We start from the raw sequence: 16,151 nt of genomic DNA, 5'->3' as shown, positions 1-16,151 counted from the left end.
GACAATTGTTCGGACAACTTGTCCCCGCCGTCGCCGTCCATCTGATATTGATTGGGCGGGAAGATGCTACCGAGGTCGATGCGCCTTCACCGAGAGCCCCGCCTTTTGAGAACATCGAACTTGAATCTCGCGATGCGGCACTGCCGACGCGCCCGATGTGGGAAGATGGTTCCTTGTCGGCGGAAGACAATAAGCGTTTCTAGACCATTTGTGGTAGAAGTCGCGAACCAGGTTGCAGATTATTCAAGAACATGAATCTAACTAAGATGCAAGTCCTGGAGACTGCAGGAGCGACGGAGATAATTCGTGGGTAGGCGATGCGCACCTTGTCCTTGACTGTGGTGATCGTAGAGAGGGATACGGCAACGTCGGGTGGGATCCTGCGAATACTCTGCAATCAGTACCATCTGACTGCCTCATTGCAGCAGCATGGCTAGTGGTCTTTCAGACATTGCTGCATTGTGATGTCACCCCTTCTGGCCTGTGGTCGACGTGACTGAAGAGTGTCCCATACAAAACCGCTAGATGTCCAAGTGGTTCATTGTCTCGCCTTGCGGCAGCGGGTTCAGATGTCGGACCAGGTGCCGAGCGGGCGAGACGCGTCGTGTGCCTGCGCGGCGACAACGGAGCATGCGGTACACTCAGCTGAGACATCCGAAGCTGGAACCTGACCCATACAGGGGTCTAGCCCTAGGATCTGAGAGGCGTTTGCCTGAGAGTAGACACTTGAGTATCGAACCCTGGAATGCAGACGTTAGGCTGATCATCAGTAATGCAGGGTGTGTCGTTAGAAAACCATATTAAATCCGCAAGAGAAGCCTGCAAGAGGCGTTAGACTCGATGCTGACATTAGTAGAAGCTGGCGCCTGGGCGTCCCAGACGCCAAATGCCTGCCGCGGACAGTACATGTATGCACGCTGGTCATCGTACTAATCGTTACAGTATAAGATATGAGAGTACACGTACAGCAGAGTTGGGTGAGGGGGAACAAAAGAGCCTCGTGAGATCATTACGACAGCAGCCTTGACGCCGTCAAGACGTATCCTCGTACCGGTGGGCTGTATTGTCCCGAAGCAAGGGCGTTCGTTCCGACGCAGGTGATATACTGCGTGCAGGCAGAGGAGCTTCCTCACGTGCAGCAGCAGCAGCAGCAGAGTCATCTGCGTCAGACCCATCCTCTGGAGGCGGAGGCGCGCTATGAGATCGATGGGGCGCTGGAGGATGAGCGCATGTTACGTCCATCTTGCAGACGGGGCACTGATAGCGCAAATGGTGAGTAGGCGGCGCATATGCAAGACAACAACGCTACACACGAGTTTCTTCTTATGGATAAGCCACTCATCCACCTCGTCCATATGGAACATGTGATGACAGGGTAGCACTCTCACCCGATCACCTTTCGCAAACATCTCGAGGCAGATGGCACATTCCATTTGCTGCTCGACCCACTCGGGGAGATCGACATCGTGTGAGGTAGAGGGGTAGGGAGTAGGGTTGTTCACGCCCTGTTCGACGTCTGGTTCCGGAGCTGCGGGGTCGTGCTGGGGGTCTGGCCGAGGAAACGCTGCCTCATGCTTCTCCCAACCCGTCCCCGTCCAGACTCGCCAAGGGAGGCTATGGACGACCTCTTCGGGTGCACGATCGCGCTGAGCTTGGCGAGACATGCGATAACGGTGCACGAGCAAGGTGACGAACGTCAGGATGGAGGGGAGCAGCAGAATGACGATGAAGGTGATGATAGGCCTATACAAAACAATGTCAGGCGAGCAGGTATATGCATAGAACAGGGCTCACGAGTACCATTCCCATGCTGAATACTCCGTGCTGAGAAGGAGGGACAGCGTTTTCATGCCGGAATGCGTCGTGTTAGATGCGGAGATCATGGATAGCAGCTCGACATAGTCCCAATAACGGATGAAGGTAGCAGCAATAACGACGTCAGACGAGTCGCCTGATATCATCAGCCAAGCTTCTCGGACAGAAGCGAAGAGGACATACGTTCGCTGTACATGTTCAGCAGCGCATCCGGGCTGTCTCTGTCGCCGCCCACTACTACAGCTCGCGCACCGAGCTGCTGTGCTTGCCGGGCCTTCTCGACAAACGGACAACCTCCCCTCTGTACGAGGGCGATCCACGATTCACTCGGATCGGGCTCGTGAGGCCCGCGAACACAAAGTTGCGGACAACCAAGGGCGGGATCAGCGCGATGGTGAGAAGTGAGGTTTGAGTTTAAATCGTCGCAAGGGACGGTAAAGGCAGTGAGCGGGAGCACGTATCCCAGAAGAGGATCGCCCAGCTCAGCGCCGAAGGAGGCCGGCCGCGCAGGGAAGGTCACTGGAGGCGATCTGTCGACGATTGAGACGGTGCCGTCAGCGGCCCACGCCCAGCCCCAGAGCCAGCCATTCTCCTCTCTTCCGCTGGTCGAGAATTTGCGCAACCAGTCGACCGGATGAGAGCGGCTTTCGAGGACGAGACCAGAGAGGGCGAGGAGGGCGAGGAGATGGACCATGATTATGCGCGAATATCGTTAAGGAAGAAGATATGGTACAGTCGTAAGTAGAGTAAAAGAGGAGTGACGCAGGCTCTGGGTGCGCCTGGGCTGGATGGCGGGGATGGCGGGCAGGCAGTGCGGAGGCAGGATGGTGGTCGTCGTCCCAGTCTGGACGCGGGACGGGCGGGCGCTTGATGCAATGTCTCGCCTTCACGCAGCCTTCACGTGTTTCACACCATCGGCGTCTACACGAATCCACCGGCCATTTCCGTAGCCATCTGCGCCACAATGCCAGTCGATGTCAATTGAACGCAGATCATCGCGGCGCGCTGAGATGCGTCGAAGATGAATACCACATTGCTCAAACAAGCATCCACATAGTTCAAGAATAAGTACGCCGGAAAATGTCGTTTTCGATTTGTATAAGTTATGAGAGTGGGCAGAACCCGCATACGAGATGAGTCTAGTAAATTACTATTGCAGGAGGCTCGAAAGAGGACAGAATTCGGCGGTTCATTATCGCTACAATGCTATGTTATAGCGCCGTCGCTGAGCAGATTATACGACGACGTATGCTGGCTACAGAAGGGTCCTCCCTGTACGTATAGTGCAACATTAGCGAGAATGTCTAGACAAAATGCGAAGGTGTGCGTGCATGTATTGAGGGTGCGGGGTGCGGTGCTGAGTTGCGAGGTTCCAGTTGCAAGATGGGGCGAGTCGATATGCATTCATGCAGGGCGGTAGCCGGGGACTGGTGCGTTGACAGGATGGCGGGACTCGGAAGCAAGGATAGGTATTGAATAATCGGATGCCGAGAAGGTGTGACCGGCGCCGTCGCTCGACCACGGGTCGGTCGTCAGACGGACAGGAACCACTTGACGGAGTTCGTTGAACGGCGTCTTCACGGGGTCGGGCGGCGTCATGGACAGGACGAGGTAATCCTTCAAGGACAGGCCTCCCGCCTTGAAGCCTCCGATCTTAATTTGGCCGTTGACGCGAAGCTCCCCCGAGAAGCAGATCCAGTCCGGGCCGTCACCCTGACCAGCCATGGCCCGTCAGCACGTTGAAAAGCTTATTCGCTTGCGGTGAGACGTACCATGTGCCTAAAGGCGCCCTCACCGATCTCGACGGTCTGCCAGATGTCCGTCTTGGTCCCGAAAACGGTTTCGTTCCTGGAATGACGGTCAGCGACAGCATCCGGGCTTTCAGGCACGACATACCGGACGTCGACGTTCGTCTGCCGGAGGAGCTGCACACGGGTGGGCTGGCGGCCGGATAGCCGGGTGGTCGTCGGTCCAAGGGGCAGAAAGGCAGCGAGTGAGATGGCCGACGACGCGAACATGACGTAGAACGGGATAGGCTCGGACAAGCTGAACACTCTCGCGGCGGGAACGTAGAACTAGACACAACAAGTCAGCATAATTTCACAATGGGAGCCGCAGGCCGCAAACCTTCGTCATAATGTCGTTCAAGCCAGGGACCTTGGGTGCCATGACGGATTTGTAGCAGCGCCAGTCCGGCGTGTCGAGATAGGCGGGGTAGCCTCCGGCGAGCTGTCGAGCTGCTCGCGGAAGTGGAACGGCGGGGCGAGAACGCGGGTAATAAATAAAGGGCGTGCAGACAGTACTGGACAGACCAAGAAAGTTGAGACACGGCCGCAAACTGGTTCGCGCCGGTACACACCTGCTTCCAATGCGCAGCAAGCTCGAGGCTTTGCCCTTGTGCACTACGGCGCAGACGATGTATTCTATTGTGGCGTCAAAACCCGGCACGCCCGGCAAACGCGCTTGGTGTGTAGGTGGGAGAGGCTAGAGACTACCCTTGAGTGGAAGCGGCGAGAGACACGGCGAGAGGGACTGACATATGTCTCCTTGCCATCCGAGAAGGTCGTCGGCAGCGTTAGGCTGAACGGCAGAGAGGCAGGACACGGTGTCCGGTCTGTTTCGCGGTTCCAGAGCGTGACGACGGACAAACACAACTTATGCGACGTGGTGCCGCCCTCCGCTATCTCCTTCAGACGGATGCTGCCCTCGACCTGGACGCGGCGCGACGGTCATGGGCCGAATTGCAGAACGCGTAGAGAGGACTCACCCTGACTTCCACACCACTCGCGCTCTCCGGCTTTACCAGGTCGACCGTGCCCTCCACCGAGTCGCCACACCCGTACACCGGAAGGGACGCATTGTCCTCCTGCTCGCTGAGGCGCAGACTCAGTCCGCCGGTCTTGGACTGCTTGACGAACTCGGTGGAGGGTCGCTCGCGGATGCGGTTGAGGGCGAGGCGCTGCTCGTAGGCCTGGGGCTCTGGGGTGTAGACGGGGGACGCGGGGGAGCGGGCGAAGGAGGGCGGCCTGTAGGCGGGCAGGCTGGACGCCGACATGAGGGAAACGCGAGCGGCGATGGGTGCATTGGAGGAGTTGGTCAGCTTTTAGGGGAGAGATGCCGCCCAAGTTGCGGTCCATATGGACTCCACTTCGGCATTGAGTCAGAGCTTCCGGGCAACATGTGCGTGTGCAGAGGCTATCGTCCCTTCCTCCGCCAACCGTCCTCGTCCCCGTCCCCCACGCTCCCCCGCCTCGGCCTGCCTCTCCAGTCTGACCTGCCCTCGCTGTCGCCGTCGACGGCCTGCTCGAGCACAAAGTGGGCAGCATGATGTGAAAGCTGCGGCCACACGGCACCACATCACGATCGGACGCACCCCGCTACGCGCGCAGCGCACGCGAGAGAATGATTCTGGCTCAAACACGCCTCGGAGATTCCACCCCGCGAGTGCGGAGTCCACAACGAGTCGTCCATATGCTGGACCGCCGGCTGACCGCGTGCCCCGGCGCACCATCCGTTCTCCCTCTCTTCCTCGACCAAACTGCCGCCGCTTGCCCTTCTCAGCCACGCACGATCGCCACATCCGCCACTCTCCGCCTCGCCACCCTCTCCCACCGCCCGCCATTCGCGCGCAAACGTTCCTCGCTCGTTCGCCATCCACGCTCACGCTCTGCTCTTATTTTTGCCTCTTCTTCTGCGTTCGCTGCACCCAGCTGGATACGTCTCCAGTGCCTCGGCCCTCTCGTAACGGTGGCTGGATTCTCCGAGGTACATACGGCTGTTCTCTCAGTACATGAGGCACATCTACGCACAGCGAGCAGATGCTTCCGTCTGTAATAATATACACGTGTCGATGAGAACGTCCCCCACGCCCGGGCGAAGCCAATCCAAGAACAAAAGGAGCTCAGGCTCGTCGAGGCTCCTCATTCTGACCATCCTCCCTCAGGCTACGGGCACAGCGGCGGAGCACCCATACGACTCCGTGGTCAGTCGCACCGCTATCGTCTCACACAGTGGCATCCAGCGGCTCCGTGATACTTCCGGCGGCTTGATAGAGACCACGATGCTGTCCTGCACGAGCACCCAACGTCAGCGGACTGCCGCTCGCGCGCGAGAGCATGCGGACAGTATCCCGCAGCTCCTCTTTGCTATCGTCCCACTCACCGATACTCTCAGCCCACTCGCCACGAACCCACCCGAGGCGATGTCTGCGTTGACCGTGATGGTCCCCGCCCAGGTTATCGACCTTGGGCCCCGGCTGACGTTGTGGATCGCGCCTTGGCCGATGCTCTTCGAGGCAAAGTCTTGACCGACGCGGCCTTCGACGCAGGGAACGCCGGCGCGATCCACGTCGACTGCTGTGGTCCTTTGTAAGATGATGCGCAGTGGGCACGAAGGCGTGCTCTGCCGCAGCTTCAGAGCGCGCTGCAATGAGTCGATAGATGTTTCCGACGGTGATGACAAGGGATGGAAGGATGCCGAGGACGGCGCATAACGGAGGAACGGCGCGAGGACCGCCTCGTTTCCGAATAAAGTTACGAAGAAAGGAATGGGCTCTTTAAGGCTACAGATTTGCGATTGCGGTAGGAATACCTGCGTCGCACACAATGCGGTAAGCACAGCTAGTCTGATCGTACACGGGACTCGGGAGGACTGACATGTGTCTCTATCTGGGCGCGACTAGTCTGTCTAGATGGCATGTGGAACGTGAACAATGTGCGCGGGCCAGCCGCGTTCTGCTCCGAGCTGAGGCGAAAGGGACCGCACGCGGCAGGACGAGTGAAATATTGCAATTGCAGAGGCACTCGCAAGCTGCGCGGCCGCCCTGGTAAGTCTCCAAATAGCCGGGCGAGGACTCACGAGATATGCTTACCACCTGCGCTTTCGCCACGATGGTCCTTGGCGCTTCGTATAGAGCATGTCTACCGCAATGTGATATGACACATTAACAGTGAAGCCGGGGATACCGGAGAGATACGCGTGGTAGGTCGGTGGGAGCGGAAGACGCTCGCCACAGCTGGGATCGGGGTAATGCGAAGGGAGGGTGTACTTGAAGGGGATCCTCAAAGGCAGCGGAGGACTGCACTCTGAGTTCCACGCGTAGAGGTCCTCGTGAAGTACCTCCGTAAGGGTTCGCCCCGCGCCGGCGATTTCGCTAATGTTGATGTACCCATGTACCTGCAGCACGTCAGTCGAGAACTGCAGGAACGCTCAGAGGGATCCCACGTACAGCCACGTGCACCGAGAGCAGCTCCGACGGGCTCAGAATAGCAAGGGAGCCGTTCACGGTACCGCCAGGGCGGTAGGTTGGGATTACGGAGCCAGGCTCTAGTCCGCCGAGCAACACGGCCAGTCTGCGGGTTTGTTTCACCACCTGGGCCGGTTCTTGAGGGTGGAACACGGAGGGTGTTAATTCCGGTTGTGGCCAGCGCGGAGGTATCACAAGGGCGTGCTGGAGGGAGGACTTCTCGTTTGAGGAGGGAGCGTCCTCGGAGTCGTATGCATCATCAGAATGTAACTCGCTTGCGTAGTATTGGACGTTAGCGAAGGGGTGGCGCATGGGGAGGTTGCGCAGGGCGACGGGGGCGGTTGGGGGGAGGAGGAGATGGGCGGAGGGCGAGTGCACACGCTGTCAGGCTTGAATGTATAGAGGGCGAATGTGGACACACTCCGTGATCGAAGGACGGCACGCACGTCACGGAACTATCCAAAGTCAAGATGGTGGCGGTCTGTGTGCGACCTGCTGTTCTTGGACCGAGGTACCCACAGGAATCTGAATGCCAGGGCGTGGGCTGGGAGATACACCTGCTGGGTATACATGGGCCAGCGGCGGTAAGGGGGACCACATTAAGAGTACGAAGCTCCCGGCGGACTAGATGAGGCTAAGTTTGGCTGGCAGACTGTCACCGTCGGAGCTTACTGTACATCGCATTATTTGTGGCGATGCACACGACTGATGATGACCACGAAGACTGCGGATAACTCATGGTGTTGAAGGAGGATGTGCACTTGGGTGCGAGTTTACCACAGAGTTGCCACAGAGACTCAGAGAGAAGAGAGAGGGAGGAGGATGAACCCGAGTACTGTCGCGTCATAGCACGTCACGTGCGACAAGCGCTCAACCAATCCGGGCCACGCTGCAGACGTCCGCCACCAAGGTCGCGTAGAGATGGCGTCCTCGGACCCACCAAGGCCAGACCTGTTCACCAAAGCACTCGCATCCGCCTCTTCCCTCTTCCTCCTCCAGTTCTTCTCTCGTGTCTTTACCTTCATCTTGAACCAGGCCCTCGTCCGCTATGTCTCCCCGCAAGTCTTCGGCACCGCTGCGATCCAGTTCGAGCTCCTGCTCTCCACTATCCTCTTTCTATCCCGCGAAGGCGTACGCAATGCCCTCCTCCGCTCATCCAGCGGCTCTGCGACCAAGTCTTCGGATGCTACGCACCAGCTGCTCGTAGGGAACATCGCGGTCCTGCCTACCTTGCTGGGTATACCCGCCGCAATCCTCATAACGCTCTTCTACGTCGCTAGCACATCCGAGGCCACCGCATCGCAGCCGCACTTTCGCATGAGCGTTACGATATATGCTGTCGCGGCCTGCCTGGAACTCCTCTCTGAGTCTCTGTACATCCGCACGCAAAACGAACTGCGCTTCGACCTTCGCGTCAGAGCCGAAGGAATCGCCGTGGTCACGAAGACCACTGCAGCGTTCGCAGTACTCGTGATCGGCGACGCCGAGTGGGCCTTGGTCGCCTTTGCTTTGGGCCAGGCCGCTTATGGACTCGCAGTCCTCCTGACGTACGTTCACGCGTATGGTCATGGCGTTAGTCTCTGGCCGAGGAAGATCACCACGGAGGTGCATGGCAAGTGTGTCTACCCGCCTCTCGTCTGGTGGGGCGCTGACGCTTTGCAGTGTGGTCTCCAAGTATTTTGATCCATCCCTGCTCAGTCTCTCGGCTGCGATGGCGGGCCAGTCCGTGGTGAAGCATTTTCTCACTGAGGGCGACAAGTTCCTCGTCTCCCGGCTGAGTCCTTTGGCAGACCAAGGTGGCTACGCGGTTGCCTCAAACTACGGTGCGATGACTTCTGTTTCGGAACTGACAGCAGCTGAGATGATGCGCGCCAGGCTCCCTGGTCGCCCGCATGGTCTTCCAGCCCATCGAGGAGACGTCCAGGGTGTTCTTCTCCAAAAGCCTATCGGGCCAGAAGCCAGACCCAGGCGCCCTGCGCTCCGCCGCAAACGTACTCCTCGCCCTCCTCCTGCTCTTCACGCACCTGCTCCTCCTCCTCGTCACCTTCGGCCCGCCGTACCTGCCCCTCGCGCTCTCCCTCGTCCTCCCCCGAAGTACCTGCACACGTCCGCGCCGACGATCCTGCGCACGTACGTCTATTACATCCCCATGATGGCCTTTAACGGCGTCCTCGAGGCGTTCTTCGCGTCCGCCGCGTCGCCCTCCGATCTGCACAGACAGAGCCGCTGGCTCTTCGCGTTCTCGCTCGGTTTCGTCCTCGTCGCCGTCGGCCTCGCGAAGGGCGCGGGGCTCGGCGACGCGGGCCTGGTCTGGGCGAACGTCGTGAATCTGCTGTGCAGGGCGCTGTACGCGTGGCGGTTCGCGGTGCGGTTCTTCCGCGAGAAGGGCGGGCGGGACTTGGTTGGCTGGAGGATGGCCGTACCGCCGCTGCCGGTGCTCGTGGTGTTTGCCTGCGCGGCGGGGGCGACGAGGTGGAGTGAGAGGGTGTTTAGGGATGCCCCGAAGCGACTTGTGGACCAGGGGGGACATGTCGCGACGGCAGTGTGTTGTCTCGCTGGGTGTCTACTTGCGTGGTGCGTCTGTCTGCGGTTGCCGGCAGCGACATAGTACTAACAAGCTCGTTTGCAGCTTCATTTTTGAGAGGACGACCTTCGTCCAGTTGTTCTCGTCGCTACGAAAACGGTAGCGTTGTATATACGTATATGATGTGCGCGAATGCACATCGGATGCTCTTTCCTCTTATCTGTATGGCCTTTGCGTGGTCCTGCGGCACTGCGGCACTGCATAATGCATGTGCGATTATAGCATGTACGCATGATGCATTGGAACAGCTTTCACTGCGGAAGGAACACTCCCGGTATGTCTGCTCATGACATGGCAAACGCAAGTCGACGTGCATCTCTGGTGCATCTGGCACGCTAGGTTCTGCTCACTCGCGCCACAAGGACGTATGGAGGTACGAAATGTAGATTGTGACGTGACTACACTTCATACAGGTATGGCTAGCGAGATCTCGCCTCGGCCTGGCCCTCTACATCTGAACTGATAGTTGGCCGACACAGGAGGCTTCGATTTCGAGATTCGACCGGCATGGGTATTTGGGTATGTGGGTATGGCCATATGTCCTGGGTTATTTGATTTTCTTCCCGAAGTGCGCTCTGCACTTCACATGCAGCAATGCATGTAGCCCGCATCAGGCTATCCTGATGCAGGCAGTGATCGACGATCCTAGATGTGTTGCTCGGTGAGTGAGGACAGCAATCAGATGGTGAGGGTAGACTAACACTGGGTATTCTGACACCTCGCGAGCACGAGGGTGTCTGGCTCCGTTAACGGTGATGCCTCAGTCTGTCCATCCCACCAGAGGTAGACGTGGGTCCACTTGGGGAAGAGTCAGTTCTGCAGCCCTGACGGTCGTGGCTATACATACCACGTCTGGTCAGAATGGTTGAAATCAAGGACTGGATTGTACACCTACGAGCCGTGGGTTAGCTCCGGATGATGGGAGTCCGAAGAAAGGAGAGATGGGCAGCGTGGCTCAGATACCATACGTCGTTGAGGGCAGGCTGATAGCCTGCAACGTGTACAGTAGAACTACTAGAAGCTTCGAAAGCTCACATGCAGCACGGAGACGAAGGCCTCCTAAGTTACTATAGTATCTCGTCGCGTCTATCAGAGATTATCACGCGTTCACGGCGCGTAGAAGCGGAGGCGAATACAAGGATTGTGCAGGGGTAGCAGATGGACAGAGTCGCGTACTGAACAACAAACACTATATATGATTTGACTGGTCGAGGAGATCGAAAGTCTGACCAGATAGAGACCAGCGATGACCAGCCCCAGGCCCAAGGCGAAGGTGACGCCCGTTTCGGGCAAGGGTGAGGTCATTGTGGCGAACGGTCGTGGTACTTCATCTTGTCGTGCTGCCCGTCTCGCAAACCGCCTCTTGCTCTCCTCTTTCCAGCTAGTTGCAGAACATTAGGCGCAGACGAACGCGCGCGACATATGATGACAAATAGGCGCTATCCACACGAAGACGTCGGTTTACCCACCTCACCACACCTCGCACCACCATGTTTTTGCGTTGCATCGATTGTCCTGCAGCAACCGTCATGAGAGACATGTCTTGCGACTCGCTGAACACGATCCCGTGGACGCCTTGCAGGAGTACCGGCCAGTGCCCGCAGACAATTGAACGTGTATCTGCCTTCTACACCCAGGTCTACGACGTCTGTCGGACTCGTCCATTGTAGCTGACTGCAAGCAGTGGTGTAGGGGAGGCATTATTGCATTGTTACTACTCTCAATGGAATATACATTAATAGGGTGTCCGAGGAACGTGACCGCGTCGCTATTGCTCGGTACAGGTGCTAGTGCAGACGACTGTGAAGCCGTAAAAACATGATGGTGCAGAAGTGGGTGAACCAACGTCAACTGTGGCGCGGCCAAGGCGCGGCGCTTATTTGTCATCATATGTCGCGCGCGTTCGTCTGCGCCTAATGTTCTGCAACTAGCTGTCACGACCAACGCTTGCATCCTCACATAGTACCTAGTACTCCCATCAGCCAGTATGTCTTCGATCGAGCATGCAGATACCGGCGTGCAGAACGTGAGCATACACATATTCGATAAGCGCCTGGGTGCCACTCACCACTCTACACAATCACAGAACGAACACGTCGCTCCTGCATCCCCTCAAGTCCCTGAGGCAGCTCACATAGAGCACGGTGTCCAGAGTATGTTCTCATGCCTCCCATGTGCGAATTGATTTGACTTACACCATCAGACAATTCTGCAGCATCCCCTAACGAACAAGCTCCCGGTGCTCCACCGCCTATCATCATCCAGCAGCCAGCAAGGAAGCAATCCTTCGCGGAAGAGGTCGTCGGTAAGTTAACCTGCAGCTTTTGCCTAGAGACGTCATCGCTGACGCCGCCTCAGGTTACGCCAAGGTATGCAGTACCGTCTCTTACCATTTGTTTCTGACCCATCACCGCATACGCAGCAAATTCGAGGAACGGCGAGTCGACCTTACCTCATTGTCCTGAAATATCCACTGATGACATGGCTTTCTACCAGGTACTGCGTCAGGTATGTCTGTGCATCTGTGATTGGAGAGGCCGTACGCTCATCGCTGGATAGCCGGGAACTAAGGAGACCGGTGAGAAGATCCTCAAGGGCGAGGCCACCTACAATCCCAAGGACGCACCGCAATGAGCAGCGTCCTCGAGACGACACCTCTTCATCTTTTCAACACCTTCTACTCACCGTATAATGACGCGTCAGACATGTAAATCTGTAATGTGTGCCCTCTCCTGTAACATCACGCGAACGAAATAGCGTTACCTCATGATCAGAACGTGCATACTCTTCGAGTCTTCCATGACCATGAAGGCTGTGACCCCTTGTGTAGTGATCTATATCCATAGCGTGTCCTGCAAGAAGAGGAACCCAAGAAGAGGAACCAACCAGTTGGTGGAATACACCGTGGGCATTCAGGTGCCTTTGACATTCAAGACAGGCACCTCGGCTATGTAACTGCGTGGTACCGCTGACACGCCGCGACCGTAGATATGGGTCGTGTACACCTGGCATAGGCGGGGTGAGCCATCGTAGGGATTCCAGACAAGGTACACTAACCAGCTCGTCGTAGATAATCACGGGTACCTTCTTGTCACATAGCGAGGACGAAGGGTGGATCTTGACAATCTGTTCGACCGATACCCCCTCAGATGCAATCCGCTAACAGAGATCTGCTAAAGACGCACCGAAGGTCCCATTAGCTGTTTGTACGACCCGTCGGGTTGCAGGTATGCCGCATGCTGCACCAATCCCCGAACCAGGCACTTCAACACTGGCTGCTCGTCCTCCCCACACGACGTCTTCCAATCGATCTGCATTCGCGTACACACCTCCCTCAGCTGGTCACGGATGTCCTGCGCCTCCGCCAGACACCGCTCGTTCAAGAACTGCCGCTTGCACCACTCCCTCCGCCCGCTCTTCTTCTCCGCCGCGGCGACCACCTGGTAGGCACGCACGACGTTGAGGACGGTCATGTGGTCCCCGCTGCGGTGCCGGAACTTGCGGCGCGCCTCGGACGCCGCCTCGCGCTCGTCGGTCGAGTCGAAGAAGAGCTTGGAGGACGCGGAGAGCACGGAGACGATGTCGATCACCTCAAGCGTGCACCCGAACTCGCGCGAGGCGACGACAGCCCGCGCGAGGTTGGGTTCTAGGGGAAACACTGCCATGTCGCGCCCGAGCTTGGTGAGACATCTCTTGTTGTCCAACGCCCCCAGGAGATAGAGCGTCTTCAGCGCCGCGCCGACTGAAGCAGCGTCAGCGTTGCATCCTACGGACGGGGTTGGGCGTACTCACTAGCTTCCTGGTCGGGTTTGTCCATGAAGTCCAACTCCTCGATGTCTTGCCCGAGGCATCTGAGCTGCAACATACTCGATGTGAGGGCGCACCGCCTAATCTCAGGTTCAGCGGACTCCGCCATAGCGTCGAACGCATCTTCGGTGTACAAGCGGAAGCAGAAACCTGGCCCCTAGATCGACGGTTAGATGTCACGTACAATCTTGCGCGAAGGAGTGGGGCAGCCTACCTCCCGACCGGCACGCCCGGCGCGTTGCATGGCGGACGACTTCGTAATGTCTCTGGTGAGCAGAGTATCGAAGCCTTGGTGTACAGTCAACGGCAACCCCAGGCTCAGATGCACAGTCGCGCTCACCAGTCCCTGAGTCACGCGCAACGTATCGCTTCTCCTTGCATTTGCCCGTGTCAATAACGTATCTGATACCAGGTATGGTGATGGAGGTCTCCGCGATGTTGGTAGCGAGGATGCACTTTCGGTACCCGGCCGGAGCGAGCGTGAATATTCGCGCTTGTTGACTGGGTGGTAGGGCGGCATACATTGGGCACACTACGATCTGCATATAAAACTGTTAGTCACACTGTAAGATTAAGAGAATGGGGAACCCACGGAAGGTATATCCTTAGGGAGTCTATCTACGTATAGCTGTATCGATCGTTCTAAGCCCTCGATATCTTCCTGCCCTGTGATGAACATTTAGTCAAAAGCTTCCGACCTAGCAATTCATAGTACCTGGTAAGAAGATTAGGACATCACCAGGTGGCTGGTCTGTGTGTATTTGGAAGAATGTGCGCATCGCGGCATCCACATAGTCTGGTTGGCTGACGCTGTGTGGTATATAGTGACGGGGTGTTGGCGACCCTTGATGTACACGATCCTTGCACTGTCGGAGACAAGTTCAACTTCACGCAGGTTGATCATAGAGTATCCTCTTACTCGTCGAAGAATTTGCTGAACTTCTCAGCGTCCAGCGTAGCACTCATGATGACGACTTCAGCGGGTTGAGCTTCGCCGCTGAGCTCTTTCCCTTAACATCCGACGGGGAATTGCGCCTTCGCTGAATGTCCTTCAAGTTGGTAATGAGAAGGTCTGTGCGTAATGTCCGCTCGTGCGCTTCATCTACGATGACTACGCTGTACCGTGACAGGAGGGGGTCGCCAAGCAGCTCGCGAACCAGCATGCCGTCCGTGACGTATTTTATCCGGGTTTCGTCTGACGACGCTTCGTCGAACCGTACTGAGTAACCAACTAGACTGCCGACTGAGACGTTCTGTTCTGTTGCTACTCGGGCGGCGAGAGAGGTGGCGGCCACTTTTCGCGGTTGGGTGACTGCGATCATACCTTGACCCGCGATGCCCGATTCGAGCAGATATTGGGGTACCTCTGGTACACGCAGTTAGACTGCGGCAGAATATATAGATAAATGAGACGTACGTGTTGTCTTGCCTGAACCAGTCTCACCGACCAAAATGCTGACATCGTTTTTACGAATCTCCTCAATGAGGGCACGTTTACCTAGCTAGCATGTCAGTCTTCACAAAGATCTCAACGGGAGTACACACATACCTGTGGCAATAGGTAGCCCTGCTCGTTGTGCCTGTACCGACTGGGACGAAGAGCCGTGCGACAAGGGCTTTCCAGGCGTACCAAATCGCCGCTTCTTTCTCAGAGAGCCATCCGTACGCAGTACCGAGTTTGGTGAACCTTTCATCGGCTTATTTTGTGTTTTGCCGCAGACTTGACGTGCAAGTCATCGTCAGACACGTCTACCCAAGCATGGCTTCGCCTTTTCGCTTTGCGGGCCTGTGCGTCGCCGACTGCGTTCCTATGCATGCGAGATATGCCCTTGAGGCGGAAATCTTGGCCATGTTGGTGGCAGGTTGCGGGCCACTGCTTCTAGCGGGGAGTGCAACGAGCTCTTGTGAAGGGCCGCACCGGCAGAGAGGGGGATAAGAGGCAAGGATTTATGTAAGCAGACATGGGCGCAGAGAGCAGTACAGAAAATGCAGATCGGCAATTGCCACCCTCCCAGGCGCGAGTCGATCAGCCCGAGCTCGGCTCTCTCTCCGTGCTCATCGTCTCTCCACCGCGACAACGCCGGACGCACCCTGCTCGCCGTCTGCGACAGGCTTCGCGCAGCTCCCTGAGACGACCGCCGGTGATTGAGAGTAGCCATGGCGTCGAACTGCTCAACTGTTCCTGGAGGACCTGCTCGACTCGACTTCCTATACCCTGGCATACGCGCTCCCGCTCCTCCTTATCTCCTTCGTGCTCACATTCGCGGGGACATTCCTCACGCTTGACCGTACGCGGGTGTTTGCGCCTCGTCACAATGCTGTGAAGCCGTTGTCGCGCAGCGCATCTGAGTTGAAGCGCATCGAGAGCTCAATTCGCTGGTTGTCTATGCTGGAAGGAGGCGTGGGTGGGGTCGCAGCTGGATATGTCTTTGCAGGTTGGTCCTTCGCAAGTTTCTCTGCTGCCTTGCTCATATACCTTTGCTCGAAGCACATTTGGTCACATTTCTTGCGTTGCTCATCCCAAGCGTCACCACATCTGCGAATCTATCACCGAAGTCTTTCCTTGCGACTTGGCTGCTCTCGTCGTTGGTCTGCATGTTCCTGGGCGGCCGATGGAAGTATGTTGCCTTGTGCCTAGCGGGTATCACTGGATAGTAAGTGCGTGATTGAGTAGAGAGAGCCTGGTGCTGATCTTTGACT

The 16,151-nt window shown here is 57.3% G+C and overlaps 7 protein-coding genes across 7 annotated transcripts; 3 read left to right on the top strand and 4 right to left on the bottom strand.

Annotated features, from left to right (window-relative positions):
- Positions 1–1,232: 1,232 nt before the first annotated feature.
- On the bottom strand, positions 1,233–2,509 carry B0H18DRAFT_868202 (uncharacterized protein; the record flags this gene model as incomplete). The annotated part of the gene is made up of 3 exons (XM_048039922.1): positions 1,233–1,743; positions 1,795–1,951; positions 1,999–2,509. 3 exons carry the CDS (start codon positions 2,507–2,509, stop codon positions 1,233–1,235), a joined length of 1,179 nt encoding a protein of 392 aa, XP_047899440.1.
- Positions 2,510–2,888: 379 nt separating this feature from the next.
- Positions 2,889–4,870, bottom strand: B0H18DRAFT_1163486 (uncharacterized protein; the record flags this gene model as incomplete). The annotated part of the gene is made up of 6 exons (XM_048035825.1): positions 2,889–3,528; positions 3,588–3,663; positions 3,712–3,890; positions 3,943–4,299; positions 4,353–4,526; positions 4,583–4,870. 6 exons carry the CDS (start codon positions 4,868–4,870, stop codon positions 3,220–3,222), a joined length of 1,383 nt encoding a protein of 460 aa, XP_047899439.1. The 3' UTR covers positions 2,889–3,219.
- B0H18DRAFT_311183 (uncharacterized protein) lies at positions 4,771–6,060 on the top strand. Its single transcript, XM_048037504.1, has one exon. It carries the CDS (start codon positions 4,953–4,955, stop codon positions 5,607–5,609), a length of 657 nt encoding a protein of 218 aa, XP_047899438.1. The 5' UTR covers positions 4,771–4,952; the 3' UTR covers positions 5,610–6,060.
- Positions 5,755–7,372, bottom strand: B0H18DRAFT_868008 (uncharacterized protein; the record flags this gene model as incomplete). Its single annotated transcript, XM_048039910.1, has 5 exons — positions 5,755–5,883; positions 5,977–6,405; positions 6,471–6,624; positions 6,686–6,990; positions 7,043–7,372. The coding sequence occupies 5 exons, from the start codon at positions 7,370–7,372 to the stop codon at positions 5,755–5,757; spliced, it is 1,347 nt and encodes a 448-aa protein (XP_047899437.1).
- A 609-nt stretch (positions 7,373–7,981) lies between these two features.
- On the top strand, positions 7,982–9,747 carry B0H18DRAFT_1113525 (Rft protein-domain-containing protein; the record flags this gene model as incomplete). The annotated part of the gene is made up of 5 exons (XM_048032961.1): positions 7,982–8,676; positions 8,723–8,883; positions 8,936–9,099; positions 9,156–9,634; positions 9,690–9,747. 5 exons carry the CDS (start codon positions 7,982–7,984, stop codon positions 9,745–9,747), a joined length of 1,557 nt encoding a protein of 518 aa, XP_047899436.1.
- Positions 9,748–11,631: 1,884 nt separating this feature from the next.
- B0H18DRAFT_1113524 (uncharacterized protein) lies at positions 11,632–12,278 on the top strand (the record flags this gene model as incomplete). Its single annotated transcript, XM_048032960.1, has 6 exons — positions 11,632–11,670; positions 11,731–11,797; positions 11,848–11,949; positions 12,003–12,013; positions 12,141–12,152; positions 12,204–12,278. 6 exons carry the CDS (start codon positions 11,632–11,634, stop codon positions 12,276–12,278), a joined length of 306 nt encoding a protein of 101 aa, XP_047899435.1.
- Positions 12,279–12,556: 278 nt separating this feature from the next.
- B0H18DRAFT_1163442 (P-loop containing nucleoside triphosphate hydrolase protein) lies at positions 12,557–15,253 on the bottom strand (the record flags this gene model as incomplete). Its single annotated transcript, XM_048035824.1, has 11 exons — positions 15,001–15,253; positions 14,869–14,949; positions 14,427–14,817; positions 14,167–14,261; positions 14,044–14,117; positions 13,792–13,990; positions 13,666–13,739; positions 13,437–13,608; positions 12,830–13,386; positions 12,702–12,770; positions 12,557–12,649 (listed from the first exon to the last, which is right to left on the bottom strand). Exons 1-11 carry the CDS (start codon positions 15,143–15,145, stop codon positions 12,557–12,559), a joined length of 1,950 nt encoding a protein of 649 aa, XP_047899434.1. The 5' UTR covers positions 15,146–15,253.
- Between the last annotated feature and the right edge of the window lie 898 nt (positions 15,254–16,151).

The sequence above is a fragment of the Fomitopsis serialis genome (genome assembly GCF_022376445.1).
Source record: "Fomitopsis serialis strain Sig1Antser10 chromosome Unknown B0H18scaffold_3, whole genome shotgun sequence".
NCBI classification, from domain to species: Eukaryota; Fungi; Basidiomycota; class Agaricomycetes; order Polyporales; family Fomitopsidaceae; genus Fomitopsis; species Fomitopsis serialis.
This window is presented reverse-complemented; position numbering and strand designations above follow the sequence as displayed.